The sequence below is a fragment of the Perca flavescens genome, chromosome 20 (genome assembly GCF_004354835.1).
Source record: "Perca flavescens isolate YP-PL-M2 chromosome 20, PFLA_1.0, whole genome shotgun sequence".
NCBI lineage: Eukaryota > Metazoa > Chordata > Actinopteri > Perciformes > Percidae > Perca > Perca flavescens.
Window position 1 is genome coordinate 14,876,549 of NC_041350.1, and position 18,626 is coordinate 14,895,174.

Sequence of the window (18,626 nt, forward strand, 5' to 3'; positions counted from 1 at the left end):
ATTGAAGTGAAAAAAGAGAGAGGAAGCTAAAGGCCTCCAAACTGGCACACAATACTGAACCCAACCTTGGTGTGATTTATCACTGCGCCAATGATGTCACTTCCTGAGAAGCCTCCATCACAGTTTTGGGAAGCATTTACCAAACAACGCTTGTTGTGCAACAGAAACCACAGCAGGATGTCTAGTGTCGGAGAGCAAGCTGATCAATGACAGTGCTGCTGGACTACTGTACATCACACTCTCAGAGAGGTCTGGAGATATACCAGAAGTATAAAAATACAACCCTACTAGCTCTTTCTGCACCACTGTAGTCTCTTTCTTACCTCCTGTTGAGCAACTTTATGGCTTGCAGTCAATATTCAGATGCTACCAGATACACAGCATCTGACCCTCCCTGTGGAGACAACTGGGGAGGAGATCCACTGAGGATGGATCACAAAGCAAAATCCATAACGTACACACACGCAGGCTGCAGAGTTGTGTTTCCACAGAAGCCGATGTACCATACATCACACTTTTTCTCTCTGCCAATACATAAATAAGCCATCGATATGCACAATAGGATTATATTACATCTAAAAATGGATTAAAAACCACATAGGCTTACGGTACAAGGACAGAGCATTCAGTTCTTTGAGAAAAATAAAATAAAACAGTTTTATCATCGGTGTTTAATTCACTGGATTCTTTATATTTTACAGATATTGGATAATAAGGTTTTGTCTCAGAAATTGTCATTTTGTAAACACATTTTCAAACAAACGGATGGACAAACTAACAAACAGATTTACAGGAGATTCTGAAGTCATGTGACCAATAAAACAATAAATCAACCAAAGCATCCAGACTGAGCCTCAGTAGTATTTAGATAAAAGGCATTGCTTGTGATAATAATACTGTTTGCACTATTTGCCTGTTTATTCATTAATTTAAACATCATGTTGAAAAAGCCTAAAATGGAAAGCTGCAGTAAAAAAATGTAAACTGTTCTGGTAGCAAACAATTCAAAAAGTGACTGTGTGAATTATGACACAGCAGCAGGAGCTAAATCAAACAGTAATGATGTCTTTCTATGGAAGAAAACACAACTAGCTAGCTGTAAACTGAAGCTCTAACTAAATGTGACATGCAGAAGCTTAAACAGACCTTTATCGGCTCATTATGCTGCTTCTTCTTACTGCATCAGACGAATTATTCACTTTGAATGCTGCTGGCTGCTGATGCTAACAGTAAAACTCTTCCTCTCCACCTCCAGAACAGAGCAGGATGCTGTAGGATACAGGCTGGTTTCACACAACATTTCACACATTTGGACAAACGTCACAACATGACTCAGCAGTTTAGCCACAACACTCCATGGATATTCTTTCTGCCTCACCCCTAAAAATGCTCACAGTTATCCCATGGTATCCATTTCTTCTCCAGCTTATTGAACTCTGCAAATCTGAAGTCTAATCCTTTCCCTCTGCTCATTTCACTCCTTCTCATCCCTGACTCAGGCTTCCAAGCCAACGCAGTAGATTACAAACTGATGTTTGGCTTGGGTAGCAGTGTTGTGCCTCCCCCTGGCAGCATGAGTGAAATCCCTCCTCTGTGCTCAGTTACACTATTATGATCGTAGATGCTGAAGTCAGTACAAGAGCTGTGAGCTGGTGATGAGATATACCTGAGTTTGAGTCAGAGAAGCAAAAAAGAAAAAGCCTGGGCAAGCTGCAAAGAGGAAAAAACTAGCTCAGGTCAGCTAATCAGCTCATTGCACCATCTCTCTTTGTGTGTGTGTGTGTGTGTGTGTGTGTGTGTGTGTGTGTGAAAGAAGATTAAAATTCTACTGCTATGCTATCCGTTCTACGAGGCTGTACCTTTTTGAGCTAAATGATAATGCTAGCATGAAAACCTGCACACAATGACAATAAAAATTGCTGATGTTCAGCAGGTAAAATGTTTACTATTGTCAGCTAAGCATGCTAACATATGCCAATTAGCACTAAACACAAAGTACAGCTGAGGCTGATGGGAATGTCATTAGTTCTGTAGGTATTTGGCCATATTCATTTTTGACCTGATGGTGGCACTACATAAAACGTCAGAGGATCACCAAAGTTATACAAATTGAGACATCAATGTCAATTCAATTCAAATTGAGATATTTCATTGTATAAACCAAAGTGGTAGATTGACTGATACTACCCATCATGGCTTAAAACACTGGGGAGATAGAAAGGGATGGTGTGCAACAAAGTTCCCTGTGAAGATTTAAACCAAGCGCGTTGGCAGCCACTACTCACTTTTACCATCATTTAAATCACTTTACTAGATCCCTCAACAAGTGCTTTTTCATGCTGAAATGAGACGCTGAATCTACAGTATGTTATCGTATAAAAAGCCATGACAGTAAACATCTTTACATCTAAACATGTTCCCAGAAGCAACAAAACCTAATTAACAACATAAACCATTTGGTGGACAGTGTTTTCTCTCCCGTCGTCAGATCACTCCATTGGATCAAGATTCATTACCTGCCTGAGGGAATGAGAGAGAGATTGCTTGAAAAAGATTCCTTTTTTCCCAGAGAGATGAACCATAAATAAAATGTGAACTTGTGATGACTTCCAAACCTGTGCATCGTATCAACTGCCAGCCACTGTGAGATAAAAGACCACCCTCAAGGACAACTTGCAATCACCATAAATAAAAGAGTAATGTTTTCAGAGCTTTTGTTCTCTTCCTGACTGCACTCACTGCAGCCTTGTTAAACATGCATTTTTTTCCCCTATCACGATACCTGCATGGAAGGGAGTGGTTTGACATTTCCCCTGTCAACAGCTTAATCTCAAAGGCCCAGAGCTGGTAGAATATTCATGAGTGATTTTCAGCTCTGCATGTTAATCTAAAAGTGAGCCCCTGATTATGGAAATCCTGGTGTTTAAAAGGTATTCTGTTAAAACAATCCTTCTCTGATAAACTGTTAACAAGCCAATAAAACATGAAACATGACATGAGATGACTGATCTGTTACAGTACCTCTAATTTGCAGTATGAAAACATCTCTCCCTTTAGGTTGCCAGGTGAATTATATTCACTAGCTAGTTACTAACTTCTCGTCTGAAGTTTGGAGTTGGGCAGGTATTTCAGAGTTTTTCATCAGGAGCTTATATTATTTGTTTACCCCCTGTAGATTTCCCATCAGTACGCCAAAGAGCACCTGTGGTGGATTTTTGACTCTTCTTTCCAGGTCACAGGTAAGCCCTCCAATAATCTACTGTACATGGACCAGAGGCTGCTTGATGGTTTAATAATGTCATATCAAACCAGATTTGACGGCACATTTGCAAAATCACATGTGGGGTGTAATGAGACCTCTCACTGTATCAATGCTCTCATTTACTTACATTCATTACATGGCAAGCAGGGATGCCTGAACATTACTCCTGTATGTGATCTCATTCTAAAGCCCTCAGCATTAATATGCTGCATAAACAGCCTCCACTCTTCTGGGAAGGCTTTCCACAAGATATTGGAACCTGGATGCAGGGATTTTCTCCCTGCTACAAAAACATCAGTGAGATAAAGTTAGCCTGTGATGTAGGGCTGCAAGGCCTGGCTCCAATTCAGCCCAAAGAGGGTCAGATTGGGTTTTCTTTATTTATGGACCTGGCTTTGTGCACTGGAGCATTGTCACATTGAAACAGGAAATGGCCTTTCCCAAACTTTGATGCAAATTGGAAGCAAATTGTCTAAAATATCATTGTATGCTGTAGAATCAAGATTTATTTTCCCTAAATTAGAACTGATTGGCCAAAACCATGAAAATAAGCCCCAGTTTGCGTACAGAAGCAGCCACATACTTTAGACCATATAATGTATCTTCTTGTAGTTTGTTGGGATATTTTAATGGGGATGCCATGTGTAAGTGCATCTTATTTTCAACTCTACAAGAGCTACAGGCGTCTGCTGTAATGGTTTTGGTTGGAGGGTGGTGTTGGGGTGTGTGGATGGGCAATCCTCATTAGACTCAGCCTGAGGGGGAGAGGGGTGGAGGTTTTAGCCCAATCTGCTCACCACCTGTTCAGTGGAGGAGAGAGGAGGCTTCACTGTTTTCAGACCTCACCCTCTCTCTATCACACAACACACAAACAAAGATCACCGAGGTGTGTCTGCTCAGAGCACAGTTAATGCAGCATCCCCCCACCCAGCCTCGTTCTGAAGGCTGAATGAGCCATAGTATGACTGTGATGACTGCACACACAGGGCTGTGCTCAACACACCAAACACCTGCTTCCTGTCTGGCTGCACATGCTCAGTAGGGCCCCAGGAGAGCGCTGTGTGCCTGTCCTGCTGCTGCTGTGTGGACTGGGCTGTTCCTTATCAGAACCCATCTGACATTAGTGATGGCTTCAGTTCAACATGTGTGCTGGATGAACCTGACTCAGAACAACAGAATCTACACAATCTGTGTTTTCTCTGCATACCTCCGAGCTTCTGGAAAATTCCACCCACAACCTCTTATACTGCTGGAGCTGATCCTAAAAATGGGCCTGTGAGAAAACCTGAGTCTCAGAGTTGAAATTACCTTCACTCTCACATCTACAAAGAAGTGCAACCACTGCTTATTAGAACAGATTCCTTTAGAGAAATCTCAACTCTCTGTAAGCATCTTAACCATATTTAAAAAGGAACATGCAATCAGTCAAAATACAACATGTCTCAACATACTGTCAATCATGCATTTAATAAACAAAAAGCCTTCAAACAATTGTAGTTGTTATTTTATCAATGCTGCTTTCCTTGCACCTACATTTGATGTGTGTAAATTACAATCCTTTTTAATAACATTACACTACAGCCAATCATATTCAAAAGAAGCAATTGGTTTCCATTAATATAAGTATGGTATGAAAATGAACTTCAAGCATAGAAATGTGCTTACGATATATTTATTTGTTGTCAAAGTTACATTGCAGGTAATGTCCAAATCTAGATTATTCTATTCTCAACATCCTTGTTTGCTTATTGTTTGTCTTTTTTTTGAAAACCCAGCATCTCAAGGCAAAGCATGTTTTGCCAGAGTATCAATTTCCAGGTCTCTGTAAGCTAATTTTCATATTGTAATGATATTAATGGCAGGCAATTGATGTTAGGAAGGTAGTAAATCGATCTAAAAACATACGGTCTAAATGGTCAGCAATAATGTGAAGAAGGCTGAAACTATCATTTTAATTAACGATGAATCTGCCAATTATTCTTTTGAATTTTCAATAATTTATTTGATCCATAGAATAGCACAAAATAGTGAAAGTGTTTTTGTATCAAGTTCCCAGAGCCCATGTTGACATGTTTGAACATCTTGTATTGCCCGACCAACGGTGCAAAATCCGGAGATACTCAGAACAATCGATTATCAATATCAAAACAAATTGTTGTTCCTGTCATAAGACTAATCAAACAATTGATTGACTGATTGTTTCAGCTAACCCTAATGGGAAATATATGTAATTTGTAGAAAATGGATAACAAAAATACAAAAACCACCAGTGTGTTCATTTATAAATGACTAAACATCTAAACACTGCCAACTAGAAGACAAAGCTCCTGCAAGGGCACCTGGGTAGCTCACCTGGTTGAGCGTGTGCCCCATGTACAAAGGCTCAGTGTTTGCGGCAGCGGCCATGGGTTTGATTCCAACCTGCGGCCTTTTGCTGCATGTCGTTCCCCCTCTCTCTCCACTTTCTTCTGTCATGTCAATAAAGGCCTAAAAATGCCCCAAAAAATAAAAAAGAGGTCCTGCATGTATCAGATAACTACTTGCCTACAGTGCATATACAACAGACAGCATACAATGTGTGACAAGTGAGAGGATATCTGTGGTTGCTGGTGAGTTATCTGTATGAGACAACAGTTACAATGCTGCATGCGTCAGTACCACTGTGATGGTGGACCTCTGTGGAATAGCAAGAATGTTTACAGCAGGAATCTTAAATAACAGGGAGCCTACTCTCAACAGCAGACATAAAAAGAGCAAAGCCCAGCCTATGGTACATAACTGTTGTGGTTAGATAGCAGGCAAGATACAAATGGAGGTTTCACAAAATCGTCTGCTGCTGTTTAGTTCTAATGTTCTTTGTGTCTGTGTTCGATTTTCGGTTAAGAGGCTTTACCAAAGTGTTTCCTGACATTTGTATTTCATACCCAGCAGCCCTGTGACATGTAGCTGGGGAAATGAGTCACAGTAATACATCTTTGCCATCACCACGGCACCATCATTTTCATCACTACCAGAGAGGGCAGGGGAGAAAGTACACAGGAAGTTGTCTGTGTGGTGCTACGCAGTAGTGTATGAAATCTGTTAACAGTGTGGGTTGTTCCTCACAGATTCTCAGTCTGGGCTCAAGTGTCTCATTCATTACTGTAATAAAAGCAACACAACAATATACAGTATCCACCTGTAGTACTAGGCTTTATATCACTATAAGTATTGATAATGAAAGGTAAAATTATGCATATCTTGATAAAAGATTTTATCAATTTTGCCAACACCTGTGTTGAGATGTATATTAACACCGCTAACTCATAACTGGAACAAACGATGGCCAGTGACAAAGGACACTAAAATCAATATATAAATAATAATTCCTTGAATTAACCCTAAACATTTGATCTAAGATTGAGATTTAATGTAACTAAAATATCTTTGTCATGCTTAAACCTCCTACTGGTTTGATTTTTAACGTTCCTGGAGCTTAAACCTTTGTGTAGGGGACATTATTTTGCAGCAGGAGCTGTCCACCTGCTCAAGGTGCTGAAACAAAAAAACTGAAAACAAACAAACCAGATCCATGGACAGAGGCCTATGCATGATTCTCTCAAACGTGCCACACACTGTTCAGCAGCTGTTTGATGCTGTACAAGTACACAAATCCATCTCCCAGCTCTTTTTTCAATCTCAGCTTAGAGTCTCCTGAAATATTAATGTCTGTGTGACACTCAAAGATGACCAGCATTCATTTGCTCTCTATTCTTGGGAGACTTACTGTGCACCCTTCCTTTTGAAGTGTCAGATCAAATTTTAAAGTGGCAGCGCACTGAAAATAATTTGATTATCAAACACTCAAAATAAGTAAACTCTTGCACACTATCAGCATTTCATTGAGGTCATAGACCTTAGTCAGACATTAAAACATAGTATAAAAAATAAAAATAGTATAAAAAATAAAAAATAGTATAGCCACAGACTGAACAGACATTCAAAAAGGTGTCAAATCACACATCAATTGACATCTGAGTCAATTACGCATTTAATAAAACACATAGATTTAATGGTATGCAAGGGCATACCTGCACAACCATACATTAGATAATAGAATCATCAAACATCACCACCTGTTTGATTAAAAGGTTGTGGTCAAAAGTTGGAGTCTGTGGTCATCTTGAACATGTCAGCTCCAATATATTCCAATGGTGTCCACTTTTCAAAAGCTGCTAACTTTTTAAAGTGACATTTTGAACCTGCAGTGATTGATGTACTCCAAAGAGTGAGTTTAAAGCCATGACACTCTTGTAGTAATAAAGCAATTTATTCTTCTTTTTGAAATGTTTTTAGAAAGCACACTTTCTCTATTCATGAAAAATTAAAAAAATGGGAGCCTGGAAACATGACAGAGCTCCTCTCAGATGAATAAACAACACTAATTGCCATCATCACTATCAGTTATCCTCAGATATGATGAGTTGTGTGTACTGACCTCCGCTAATTAGTAATGTAATAGGACTCTCTGCATCCTCATTAAAATCCACAATCTATGTCTAATCTACAGTAAGTTACTAAATATCACTCTCCATTACAAACAAGACCTTTCTCCACGTGAACTTCTTTTTTTCAAACTCAGTCTCACTATATGGCATGACATATTCTTCAGCATGCTGCCATGCAAATGCTATGCACCAGTGACCCACTAAAATGTCATATCTAACCATTTCCCCTTCATCACAGGCAGGTGCACATAGCAGGAGTTGTAAATATCATATGGAATCTGCCTTGACTTTAAAAATGACTAGACCACAAATACACGATTCAACCAAAACAGATTTGTGCATATTCAAAAACATCATTATGAATACTGACAAGGGAAAATGTACTCAGTAGGCTATATCGGCTAAACAACTATGAGCTCAGTTTACCTCAGGAATATCTTTGGAAACGCAACAGGGTCAGTCAGACCATGTTAAAACCTGCTGAATATGTAGCATGGATTCAACAGGTCAAACTACTTGCTCACTTGACCAGTAAAGGCGTTGTGTCTGTTTAAATCCAACACAACAACAACAACAACAACAACAACAACAACAACAACAACAACAGAGAGAAGGTAGCATGGCCACAGCATAGCTGGAAGACTAAATATCCCTGATGTATTATTATTATTATTATTATTATTATACCAATGGGAACCGAATTACAGTTAAGGGCTCATTAAAGGTCTCCCAACCAATTGACTTCATGAGGAACAATAGGTGTTGTAGTGAGATCTTTTTGCGTGTAATAGTCTGACACGTTGCCAGAAACATCCTCATCGTACCATGATGCAAGGAGCTTTTCAACGTTTATATTTCACTTAATTCTAAAATCCGGTTTTTATAATTAAAAGAAAATATTTTTTTCTCTGCTATCATTCACATTTCGGTGACTCTGTGTTAACCCGTTTACTGCAGCACTCACAACAGTCTGCACACCCACCTTCCTGCAGCTCTGTAACTTAATGAAAACGATTGCGCCATAAATAGCGCCATGGACCCCTCCAGTTCGCGTTCAGATCATCACACTGATACATGACTTCTAAAATAATTCACATCGCTCACCTCAGAAAGCTTCCTGATCGCTGGCGTCTGGTGATGATGGGGGAGCTGCTGTGTTTTTTCTCCAACACCAAGAAAAAAGAGAAACTCCCACCTACTCAGGGGCCGTCTGACAATAAAACACCTGCCTTGAGGGCTGCTAAGGGAGCGTCGAGTAATGCTTTAACTCTGATGTCTTGCTTTCGTCTGTAATTTTAGGAATACATGTAGGCTATAATTAGGATATTATTATTTTGCGGATGAAATGATTATTATATGTACTAAAACCTAACATAGCCATATGCCAGCAGAATGGTTGAGGCGATGAGACAACCCAAGGTAAGCAAAGTGTGGATTTTTTCCGCCTGTAACAGCAAAATATAATAAATCGATATCACTTATCCGACAGCACTCAGACTAAAAGGTAAAACATAACTGAGGATGCATTGCCACCTACTGGAAATTTGTCTTTCATGCATTGTCCCGAACGTCTAGTGTTATATTTCTTTTTCTCTGTACTATGAGCCAACTACAATGCTATACTACGCCACTTACACATGAATGCATGGATAAGATGAACACAATGACTAAAAATATAACACTAATCAATTAATAGGCCTACATTTATTTGAAGTATTTTTAAAAGTACATTTATATTAAGTATTTTAAGAATATTTTGCTAATAATAGCCTATTATTTACTTTTACCTAAGTGACATTTTTGCCTGTAAGAAAATATTTAAAAAGTGTGTTATTATTACTATTTTACTTGAGTAAATGATCTGAATACCTGCCAACAATCTCAACAACTGCCAACAATCAAATTACAGTAATGTAGCTACAAAATAAGAGCTATACACATACACTGAGTGGTCAATAAAAGGTGAAAGAGTATTTTACAAAAAAAAGAAAAAGAGAAACGTTTTTTCTTGAATTAATGTAAATGTAAATATTTTTGAATAACTTATCCTTCGTCAGATCTGTTAATAGGCTAATATGATTCTACACGGATGTGGTCTGAGTAAACTATCCAGCCAATTAAAAGGCAGGAAAACAAAACAGACGCATCCAGACCAACAGGCGGCGCTAGACAAAGGAGCAGACACCCCAATAATAATAAAAAGGACGTCGATGACAACACTTTCTCTGCGTTTGAATGTGCCGAGGCTCCGCGGTGCTGAAAGGACAGCTCCTTCGCTCTCTAACATCTGCAGGTAGGCAGCCTGGACACCATGAGGATAATTGTTTTGATTGCGTCGTCATGGGAATTAAATGATTGACGACATCATTGGCGCCGGTCTCATCTGTTTCCTGAAGAAAGCAGAAAACACGAAGGAGAGGAAATTGCGATAGTCCTTGATTGGTGCTGTACTATATGCTTTCTGTCATCTAGGGCATTCAACGGCCTACAGGAGAGCTTTTTCATATGGCCTATATGAGCATAAAGATCGAGTTTTAAGTTAAGTCTGTTAGAGCTCATTCCTTCCTCCTTTTTGTGCTTTGATTATCTGTAATTTGCACATCTGTTAGTGCTTGATAGGTTAGGAGATCACAGAGAAAAGGACGAGATATTCTTGGTATTCTCAATGGCCCCTTTGAGTCCCCAGACCCTACTTTGCAGAGAAATTAGTTTTTCTCAGCAGCTGACTTACATTCTTTTTACATTAAATGAGCAGCCAGATCACACATTTTTTCTTATGATCTATCTGGCCTAATAGGAGGTGTGTTACTTTCACCAAGATGCTTCATGTAAATAGTCCTCTGTAATCTGCATATATATATATATATATATATATATATATATATATATATATATATATATATATATATATATATATATATATATATATATATATATATATATAAGAACTGTTAGTAATCTGTAAAAGCCATATTAAGAAAATAAGATACATATGTTTTGATATAGTGCATTATGATATAAACATTTTGAAATTCTTTGCTATTGGGTGATGTTATTATATGTTCTGAAAAATTAAGTATTAAATTATATATATATTTTTTTAATTTTATGATCAATAGCTCTCGGTTGGAGTTATTTAGTATGTGAAGCAGGATTATTTTATTTGTTTTAAACCTAGACAAGACAATATATTTTGTTAACCTGTAACTTTTCTTTTTTGATAGTAAGCCTTTGAAATTGAGATTTATTTTGTGTCAAACTGCTGCTACATAATCACTGTCGAAAAGTTTATGATAACATTCTGCTTACTGTGTCTTCACTCTCACACAGATATGTTCACCAGGATGTTAAAACTGAGGCTTCTCAATGCTGTAGCACCTACCTACTTCTTCATGGCTACAGCAGTAACCTTCATTTTGCACTTCTGCTTCTTTATCCCAACAATCTTCCCAAACAAGGATACATCACTGAGGGGGTCTGCAACTCTTCACACAGTTGTTTTCCTTTTTTTGATGTTCAACGCACTGGGAAATTACATAATGACTATTAAATATCCCGCTGAGAGCGCCAATGAGACTGTGGTTCCAGTGTGTTCAGCGCACTGCTCAGACAAAGTAGATGCACACTACCTCCTTAATGGTCGCCACTTCTGCAAACTGTGTAAGAAAGTTATCCTCAAGAGGGATCACCACTGCTTTTTCACTGGAAACTGCATTGGCAATAAAAACATGCGCTACTTCATCATGTTCTGCATCTACACATCATGCACTTGTTTGTACTCCTTGGTTCTTGGTGTGGCCTTTCTAACAGTGGAGTACTCCATCTCCTTTGAAAACCCGCTTACCTTCCTGACTCTTCTCCCCCTCTCCACTGGTTACTTCTTCACGGGTGAGATGTTTAATAATTCCAATTAAAGCTGATAATTCACAATGCATCTTGACTTCCTGAGAATGACCTTCTTACTTCTTCCCCACAGGAACAATCTCAGGCTTGCAGTTGTTCCTGGTGCTGATGCTCTATGTGTGGCTGGGCATCGGCCTGGTCTGCGCAGGCTTCTGTTGCCAGCAGGTGCTGCTGGTGGCCTGGGGACAGACCTGGTGTCAGATGCAGAGGGGGCAGCTTGTGGATAACCGCAGCCCCTGGAGAACCAACCTTAAGGATGTGTTTGGTACCCGGTGGATCCTCGGCCTTATCCTGCCTGTGCAGACAGCGGAGACGTGCTCTGAAGACACAGATGCACATAAGCAAGACTGAGTGATAACCACATGTCATATCAATAGCTCCCAATAGGTCACACAAGCAGCACAAGTTGTAAAAAAATGCTTTCTTGTGATTCATTGATTTTAAATACTAAATTGATGCTTTATGACCTGTAAAGTATGAAATAGTTAGCTGTTAGCACACATTCCTTTAAGGACAGGAGCCATATATCAATGTGAAACTTTTGAATATGTGCTTAGTGTAAATGTATCCTTTAAGTAAGTAGCTTTTGACAATGCAATATTAGGACTAATACATTGGTCATTTGGGACATCCAGCAATTTTCATGCACTACCATTTGCTTGCATTAAAATATAAAGATGGCTTTGCAAACTGTAAGTACATGCATTCACAACTTTTATATCATGCTATTGATTTGAACGCCTGTGCGACGCGGTGCTCTGAGATTACCATCATATCAAGTGTGTTGTTCTTCCACACTTTGTGCAGGATGCTACAATGTGACATTCAGGAAACTTACGGTAGCTTTCACAACAATAATTTACTTTGACGTTAAGGGCTAGCAGACAAGGAAACTACAGTATGTGACTACAGCATAAACTGCCGCCTTCGCACCATTGTTCTGACAATAAACTGTCACACTGATTTCTACTCAAATGAATGTGACTCAGACAGTACAGTGATATGCTCCTTTATAAGACTGGGTGGGTGGGAATGTGAAGATGATTACCATATTATTATCCAGGGTATTATTCACAATGTGCCATAAACACATCTTAAACGCTTACAGATGACCCCCAAAGATGTATTATGTATTCGCTACACTGCTAACGATAGGGCCGTCTGTATAATAAGAGTTAGGACTTTTCACTGTTATGCTGCTGCTACAGCTACTGACATATTCAACATCATGTCAAAGATGTTTTGGATTTCAATAAATATACTTTTTAGAGCTATTTTGTCTATTCCTGTTATACGAATAAAAGTATTGAAATCACAACAAGCAACCTTTGTTTTTTTTTTAAACTTCACTCTGGGGTAGGCAAGTGAGATACACAACTGAGAGGAAATGGTCTTCAAAGAGAGTTTTATGACAGTTCTTTAATCAAAGTGACATTTGCTAAAGAAAAGACAGAAAACACTTCACAAAAACAAGAAAAAAAGCAATCTTTGAATAGTAATCTTAAAGTTATTTTTGTAACCCTAACTTTGCCCTTTCAAAACCAAGGCTAATTTGATCATTTTAGTTTTTCAACTACTCATGATTAAAAAATATTGCAACAGTAGCATATTGTTACTAAAATAAATAATACAACAGGTAACCTCGACTTTACATTTAAAAACAAACCATTTATGAATCAACTTGTCTTCATGCTCTTTCTACATCAACTCTGGATCGCCTAGCCAGGGCATGATTTGTTTAGTTAAAAGAAGAATATTAATTCTTTGGAGACCTTTAAGTACATTTAAGTACATACTTTCCTCCACATGAAGCTCACAATCTAAACTGCTCACGCATTGATATGAAGTGCAAACATTAACATGTTCAAAAAGGCACAGGCATCCAGATAAACATTTATATTCACATTGTTTTATCAAGACAGAAAACGCTCATTTAGGGATACAAGTTGTAACATTTGTCTAAACAAGTTGTCAGTAATCTTATAACTAAAGTGCAAGAGTCTGTAATATGAAACTATTTAGTTGTCATGTCTTTGCCTTGAAGTTTCCATTCATACACAACACTATGCTTAAGCAGCAGGAATGAACATGGCAGGAACATATGCAAAGTCAAAAGAAAATATATATGGCTACAGCACTTCACTTGCTACAGTTTCAGCTTTCGCAAATGCCTACATATTTCTTAAAGATATCTTTACCAGTGAACTGGCAAACTTGTTATAATGTGCTTAGTTTGTTAATATTATTCACACTGCTTTAGTCTTGGTCCGAAACATTATTACAAATAAAAAATACTGACCTTTGTAAAATTACATACAAAACTAAAATTTTATGGTTTTGCCATTCCTCTGAACTCTCACTGTGAGCTATCCAGCTGTTGTTTGAGAATACAAACTGTTAGTATATACAAACACTTCCTCACAAAGGAGGCATCTGCTCATCCAACTTAAAAACAAAGTAAATGGAAAAAAATGGACAAGACACTGTCCTATTGATTTAAGATCTCAGTAAAGAGGAAATTGAAACGCAGGCCACATGTATCCACACTGTGTTTTAAAAAGTATGCTTATATTTTCTATACAGCAATCACATTCAGGACATGTATAAGGAATTAACCCCATGTGCCCTCACATGTGATGTATACATGCTTTTTATGCAATTAGCGGTTCAACATATAGAAGCCATAGCCCTATTGCAAGTGATTCTTGCCATTTTGAAACAACAGAGGCAAGAAAATGTATTATAGGCAAGGGTTTGAAATGTAAGCATGCTTCTCACTCCCACTTGGTATTAATGTGCTTCAGCTTTATATTAGACCAGCAGTTCTGAATGTTAAGATGATTTGAACTGTCCTGATAAAAGCGTGAAAGTATAGTTTAGTTTTGTTGTTTGTTTACTTAAATTGCTGATTGCTAATGATTATTTCACGCGTAAAGATTTGAGATATACCTTTTTACATTCAATAAATCATCTCGCGTCCCCCTGATTGAGTACTTCTGGTCATTTCCATCAATATATCACGCTATGACTCTCTTGGCTTTAGCTCCACATTGCTCCTGTCTGTGTGCTGCAGAGAGAGCTGCAGTTTAGTCCAGAGCTGCAGGTCTCCACTGCTTAGAGCCTCCAGCAGCAGAGCTGTGTGCTGCTGAAGCTGCTGCAGCTGGCCTTGGGTGCGCTTATTCTCCTTGATCAGCTGCTTCGTGCGCATGGTGATCCCGAGCAAGCCAGATTTGTTGAGAATGTTGTAGGTATTGCTGAAACGTTTCAGTTTAATACTTTCTATTGAGATTGCGTCGTCCTGATTAGCATCCATCCTGTTGCTGTCAATATGTGTCCGGAATTCATCTGTGTAGGGGAGCAAAGAGCTGCTACCTGCCAGCGGAGAGAGAGACTTGTCACTGAGGTGCTCCTGACTCTCAGCTGCCTGTAATTGATGGTTTGCTGCTTCAAAGTTGGAGATGGGCTTGATTGTAGTCTGCAGTGCTGGCTGCGGGCTGTGGGAGCTGTAGCGCCGGTGGCCGTGGTGGTGCTTTTTCTTTTGCTGGCCATATCCTGATGTTGAGCTCACCCTCACCTTGGAGGATTCCATTTTCTTTGTGGGCACCTCCGCTGGGTGTGGGGCAATTCTGGGATATGACTTGAGGATGGGCATGTAGCTTTTTGATTGTCGGATATTTTCAGAGCCAGTCTTTGAAGAGCTGCTGCTACCATTTGATACCATGGGTTGAAGAAGAACCACCTGTGACTGAGGCATTACTTCCAAGGGTGAAGGAAAGCCCCACTGTTTTTCTGCTGGAACCATTGGGGATGACTAGAAAAAAAAAAAAAAAACTTTAAATATCATGCCATAATATCTATTATACAGTACTTATTAAATATAAGGAGCATATGAACAAACATTCAAAAAAGTGCAATATATCTATTATCTATTAAACATAACAGTCAAATTACAACGTACACCAAGACTTTACATTTGCACACTCTTAGCCGAAGGTAATTTCACCCTGAATTGACAATAAAGCCCTGGATTAGTGCTAGGCAGACATCCATTCCTGTATTTTACCTGCTTTAAGACAATGTTGTTCATGATGATCATTGGAGACAGTCCAGCATACGAGCCTCCTATCAAAGCCACCTGCGGACCAGAAGGGTCCTGGCCGACAAGCGAGCCGTGCCTACCTGCATCTTCAGAGTCAGTCAGATCGACTGTACTGAGGTACTCAGAGCTGGCATCTGAAGAGGGGGAGACAAGCATATGAGTCTTATCATGTTAAAAACACAGCACCGAGGGCAGAACATTAGTACTATGAAAACAGCGGCAGATGTAGATAAGCCTCTCAAGAGCATCTGGAAAAAGATACTATCAACATGATGAGGAGGGTTAAACCAAATCCAGGTCAGTTATATAGTGTAAATAAAAGTCAATAGAAAAATGACGGGATACGGCATAACCTACATAGAAAATGTGACCTAGATCCCTACATTTGATTAGGGTTGACCTTGTTAATGACTTGACAGACTTTTTTTTTTCTAATCATGGAAATGCTAATTATATACACAGATACAACCAGTTCACAACACGTGCCACACTGGCAACACACTACCGTGTTAAAATAAAACATACATTGAGGCAAACATAAAACTTAAAGGTTTATAACTATAGAGTAACATAATGGAATCAAACCTGAGAAGCCCGAATCTCGCTCCAGGTCAGACTTGAATGCTCTAAGGTGTGTTGCCCTGGTGAACGATGGTGTCCTGTGTCTGTTGGGTCTACTGAAATGGCTCATGCTGGTCTCTTCTGAAAATGAAGAGTTAGGAGATGAAAGGTAACTGACAAAATCAAAACAAGACTTTGACAGAGTTCAATGTGCTTCTGTCTTGAGCTCAGGGTATGCAATTGCAAAGACAAGACTATTGGTTAGCAGCCAGTACGGACTCCAATTGAGGCAGAAAAAGTTAAAAGACACTCAACTACCACAAAATTGCATGTGCATTATCTACACTCCATTATTTTGTATTACTACATTTTAGTGTCTTGAAGGCCAGGAATAGTTCACCTCACTTGGTTGTGGAGGATATTTTACATTAATTATATACAAGTAACTTGGTTCTTAGTAGTAATATTAGCCTTAGTATCTCCCCGATCAGTCTACTCTACACCAAGAGCCAGAAAATCTGAAACACCAGTTTCCTGTAATGCAAGGCAATATAACAGGCCTGCTGTAAATACTTCCCTTCTTAAATTATTCTGTCTTACTGAAACTATTAATTTAAATGTGTGTGTTGGGTTTACTTTACAGTACGTTTAAGGCTGTAACGTTACGTTGTGCAGTTTTGTACGTTGTACAATGATGGTTTAGTAACGTTAACGTACAAAATACATACTGAAATGTGTTTCTAACATTTTGTCGACTTCGCCTACTGAGAAAAGCTAATGTGCACGCCCATAAATTGGATATTGTGCTAAAAATGTCAAAAGACTTAACAGTGTAGTATAAGATTACGTTATTATAAAAGTCGAGTCAATTTATTAAGCTTGACTTTGGGGGCCTGTCACCAGTCTGATCACAGAGCTACCGTGAGATATGCTTTTCAATATTTCCCGACATTGCTCAAATTATGGTGACGAAGAAAAGACGTCAATGCAAACAATATCATAAACTGGGAGTATGAACTGTTTATTTATACCTTCCTAATGTTGCTAACGTTATAGCTAGTATTGTTGTGGTTTACACACACACATCTGTCAACACTGGTTAACTGTGAACGACAGTTAACTTGCTGGTAATTGCTATACACTGGTTAACTTAACCTCGTTTAACGTTAGACAACTAGCTAGCTAGCTAGCTACGCTGCTGCAAGTAACAACATTTTAGGATATAGCTAGAATGCAACATTATCTGTTGTCTGTATCCCCTGTATTTTCCCTGCCCCTGCGCTGTTAACGTTAGCTCAGTTAACAGTTACGTTAGCAACTGTAGCTTCAGCTTGGCAACCAGCTCATCACGTATTATTTTTTTGCAAACCTTACCTATAGGCCCGTTGCTTGAAAACAAATATCCGTTTATTGATATATGTCAATGGTTTATTGTGGCACCCAATCTAGCCAGCTAGCTAGTTGTCAAGAGACGGTTAGAGAAAAGATTCTCACGTGTGAAAAGGTAACGATAGCTACGTACTTCCTGTTTCCTAAGTGGGCGTGGCTTCGTTTGTTAGCGTGTATATATATCTATGTTGTTAGCGTAGCTGGCCCGCTCTGAGTTGGCCTAGTGAACGTTGTGTGGATGGATGAAAAGTTAGATTGCATCATTTATTTATATTTCTATCTTTTGCCAACATAAGATGTTTACACAGCTGAACGCCATATTTAGCATGACGAAAATGTGTGGGGTTTGCGAACTTAAATTGACGTTTGCTTACAGATCTCGCGAGAGTGTCTTGCCGAGCCGCTTACGCCACGCCCCCGCTCACGACACGCTCCATGTTTTCTTCGCCTTCAAAATAAAAGCCCGTTTTCTAAAGTTCTTTACAATTTTTTTTTTCTAATTGTATTTTTTCTAAATAAAAGCCCGTTTTCTATAGTTTGGGGTGGAACTATAGAATGTCATTCAAAAAACAAACATCAGTTGATATTGTATTGGATTAGTTTTTTTTTTATTTGCTAATACATAATACATTTAATTTTTCTGGCAGACATCAGAAAGACACTCAAGCTGGCTTGACAAAGTCATCTGTTGCCAGCCTTTAAATTACTAATTTCGGCTTGATGCTTGTTTGCCTGTGAGAATCTGCATATTAGCTTCCTGTGAGTTCCTTTCTGTAGAAACTACTCTCTTCTCACCTTATCAGCCCATTGTTGTTATATGCTGTTATGCATCATTTATTTACCTGTGCAATTCCATTTATTTATTTGAGTGCCTTGCATCATATTGCACCTCCATCTTGCTCATTCTGCTTGAACCAAAACAGTT

General features: G+C 38.8%; 2 protein-coding genes across 2 annotated transcripts; one reads left to right on the forward strand and one right to left on the reverse strand.

Moving 5' to 3' along the window:
- The first annotated feature begins 9,960 nt into the window (after window positions 1–9,960).
- On the forward strand, window positions 9,961–12,865 carry zdhhc22 (zDHHC palmitoyltransferase 22). Its single transcript, XM_028566680.1, has 3 exons — window positions 9,961–10,042; window positions 11,080–11,637; window positions 11,726–12,865. Exons 1-3 carry the CDS (start codon window positions 9,985–9,987, stop codon window positions 12,001–12,003), a joined length of 894 nt encoding a protein of 297 aa, XP_028422481.1. The 5' UTR covers window positions 9,961–9,984; the 3' UTR covers window positions 12,004–12,865.
- A 175-nt stretch (window positions 12,866–13,040) lies between these two features.
- Window positions 13,041–17,825, reverse strand: cipca (CLOCK-interacting pacemaker a). The gene is made up of 4 exons (XM_028566228.1): window positions 17,687–17,825; window positions 16,337–16,453; window positions 15,716–15,885; window positions 13,041–15,463 (listed from the first exon to the last, which is right to left on the reverse strand). Exons 2-4 carry the CDS (start codon window positions 16,440–16,442, stop codon window positions 14,675–14,677), a joined length of 1,065 nt encoding a protein of 354 aa, XP_028422029.1. The 5' UTR covers window positions 16,443–16,453; window positions 17,687–17,825; the 3' UTR covers window positions 13,041–14,674.
- Between the last annotated feature and the right edge of the window lie 801 nt (window positions 17,826–18,626).

Excerpts from the sequence above, each read along its gene's own strand:
- cipca (XM_028566228.1), bottom strand. The coding sequence starts at position 16,442 with ATGAGCCATTTCAGTAGACCCAACAGACACAGGACACCATCGTTCACC. Across the intron at positions 15,886-16,336 it reads GCGAGATTCGGGCTTCTCAG|ATGCCAGCTCTGAGTACCTC; the intron begins GTTTGATTCCAT and ends CCCCCTCTTCAG. Across the intron at positions 15,464-15,715 it reads ACAACATTGTCTTAAAGCAG|TCATCCCCAATGGTTCCAGC; the intron begins GTAAAATACAGG and ends TTTTTTTTCTAG.
- zdhhc22 (XM_028566680.1), top strand. The coding sequence starts at position 9,985 with ATGTGCCGAGGCTCCGCGGTGCTGAAAGGACAGCTCCTTCGCTCTCTA. Across the intron at positions 10,043-11,079 it reads TCGCTCTCTAACATCTGCAG|ATATGTTCACCAGGATGTTA; the intron begins GTAGGCAGCCTG and ends ACTCTCACACAG. Across the intron at positions 11,638-11,725 it reads CACTGGTTACTTCTTCACGG|GAACAATCTCAGGCTTGCAG; the intron begins GTGAGATGTTTA and ends TCTTCCCCACAG.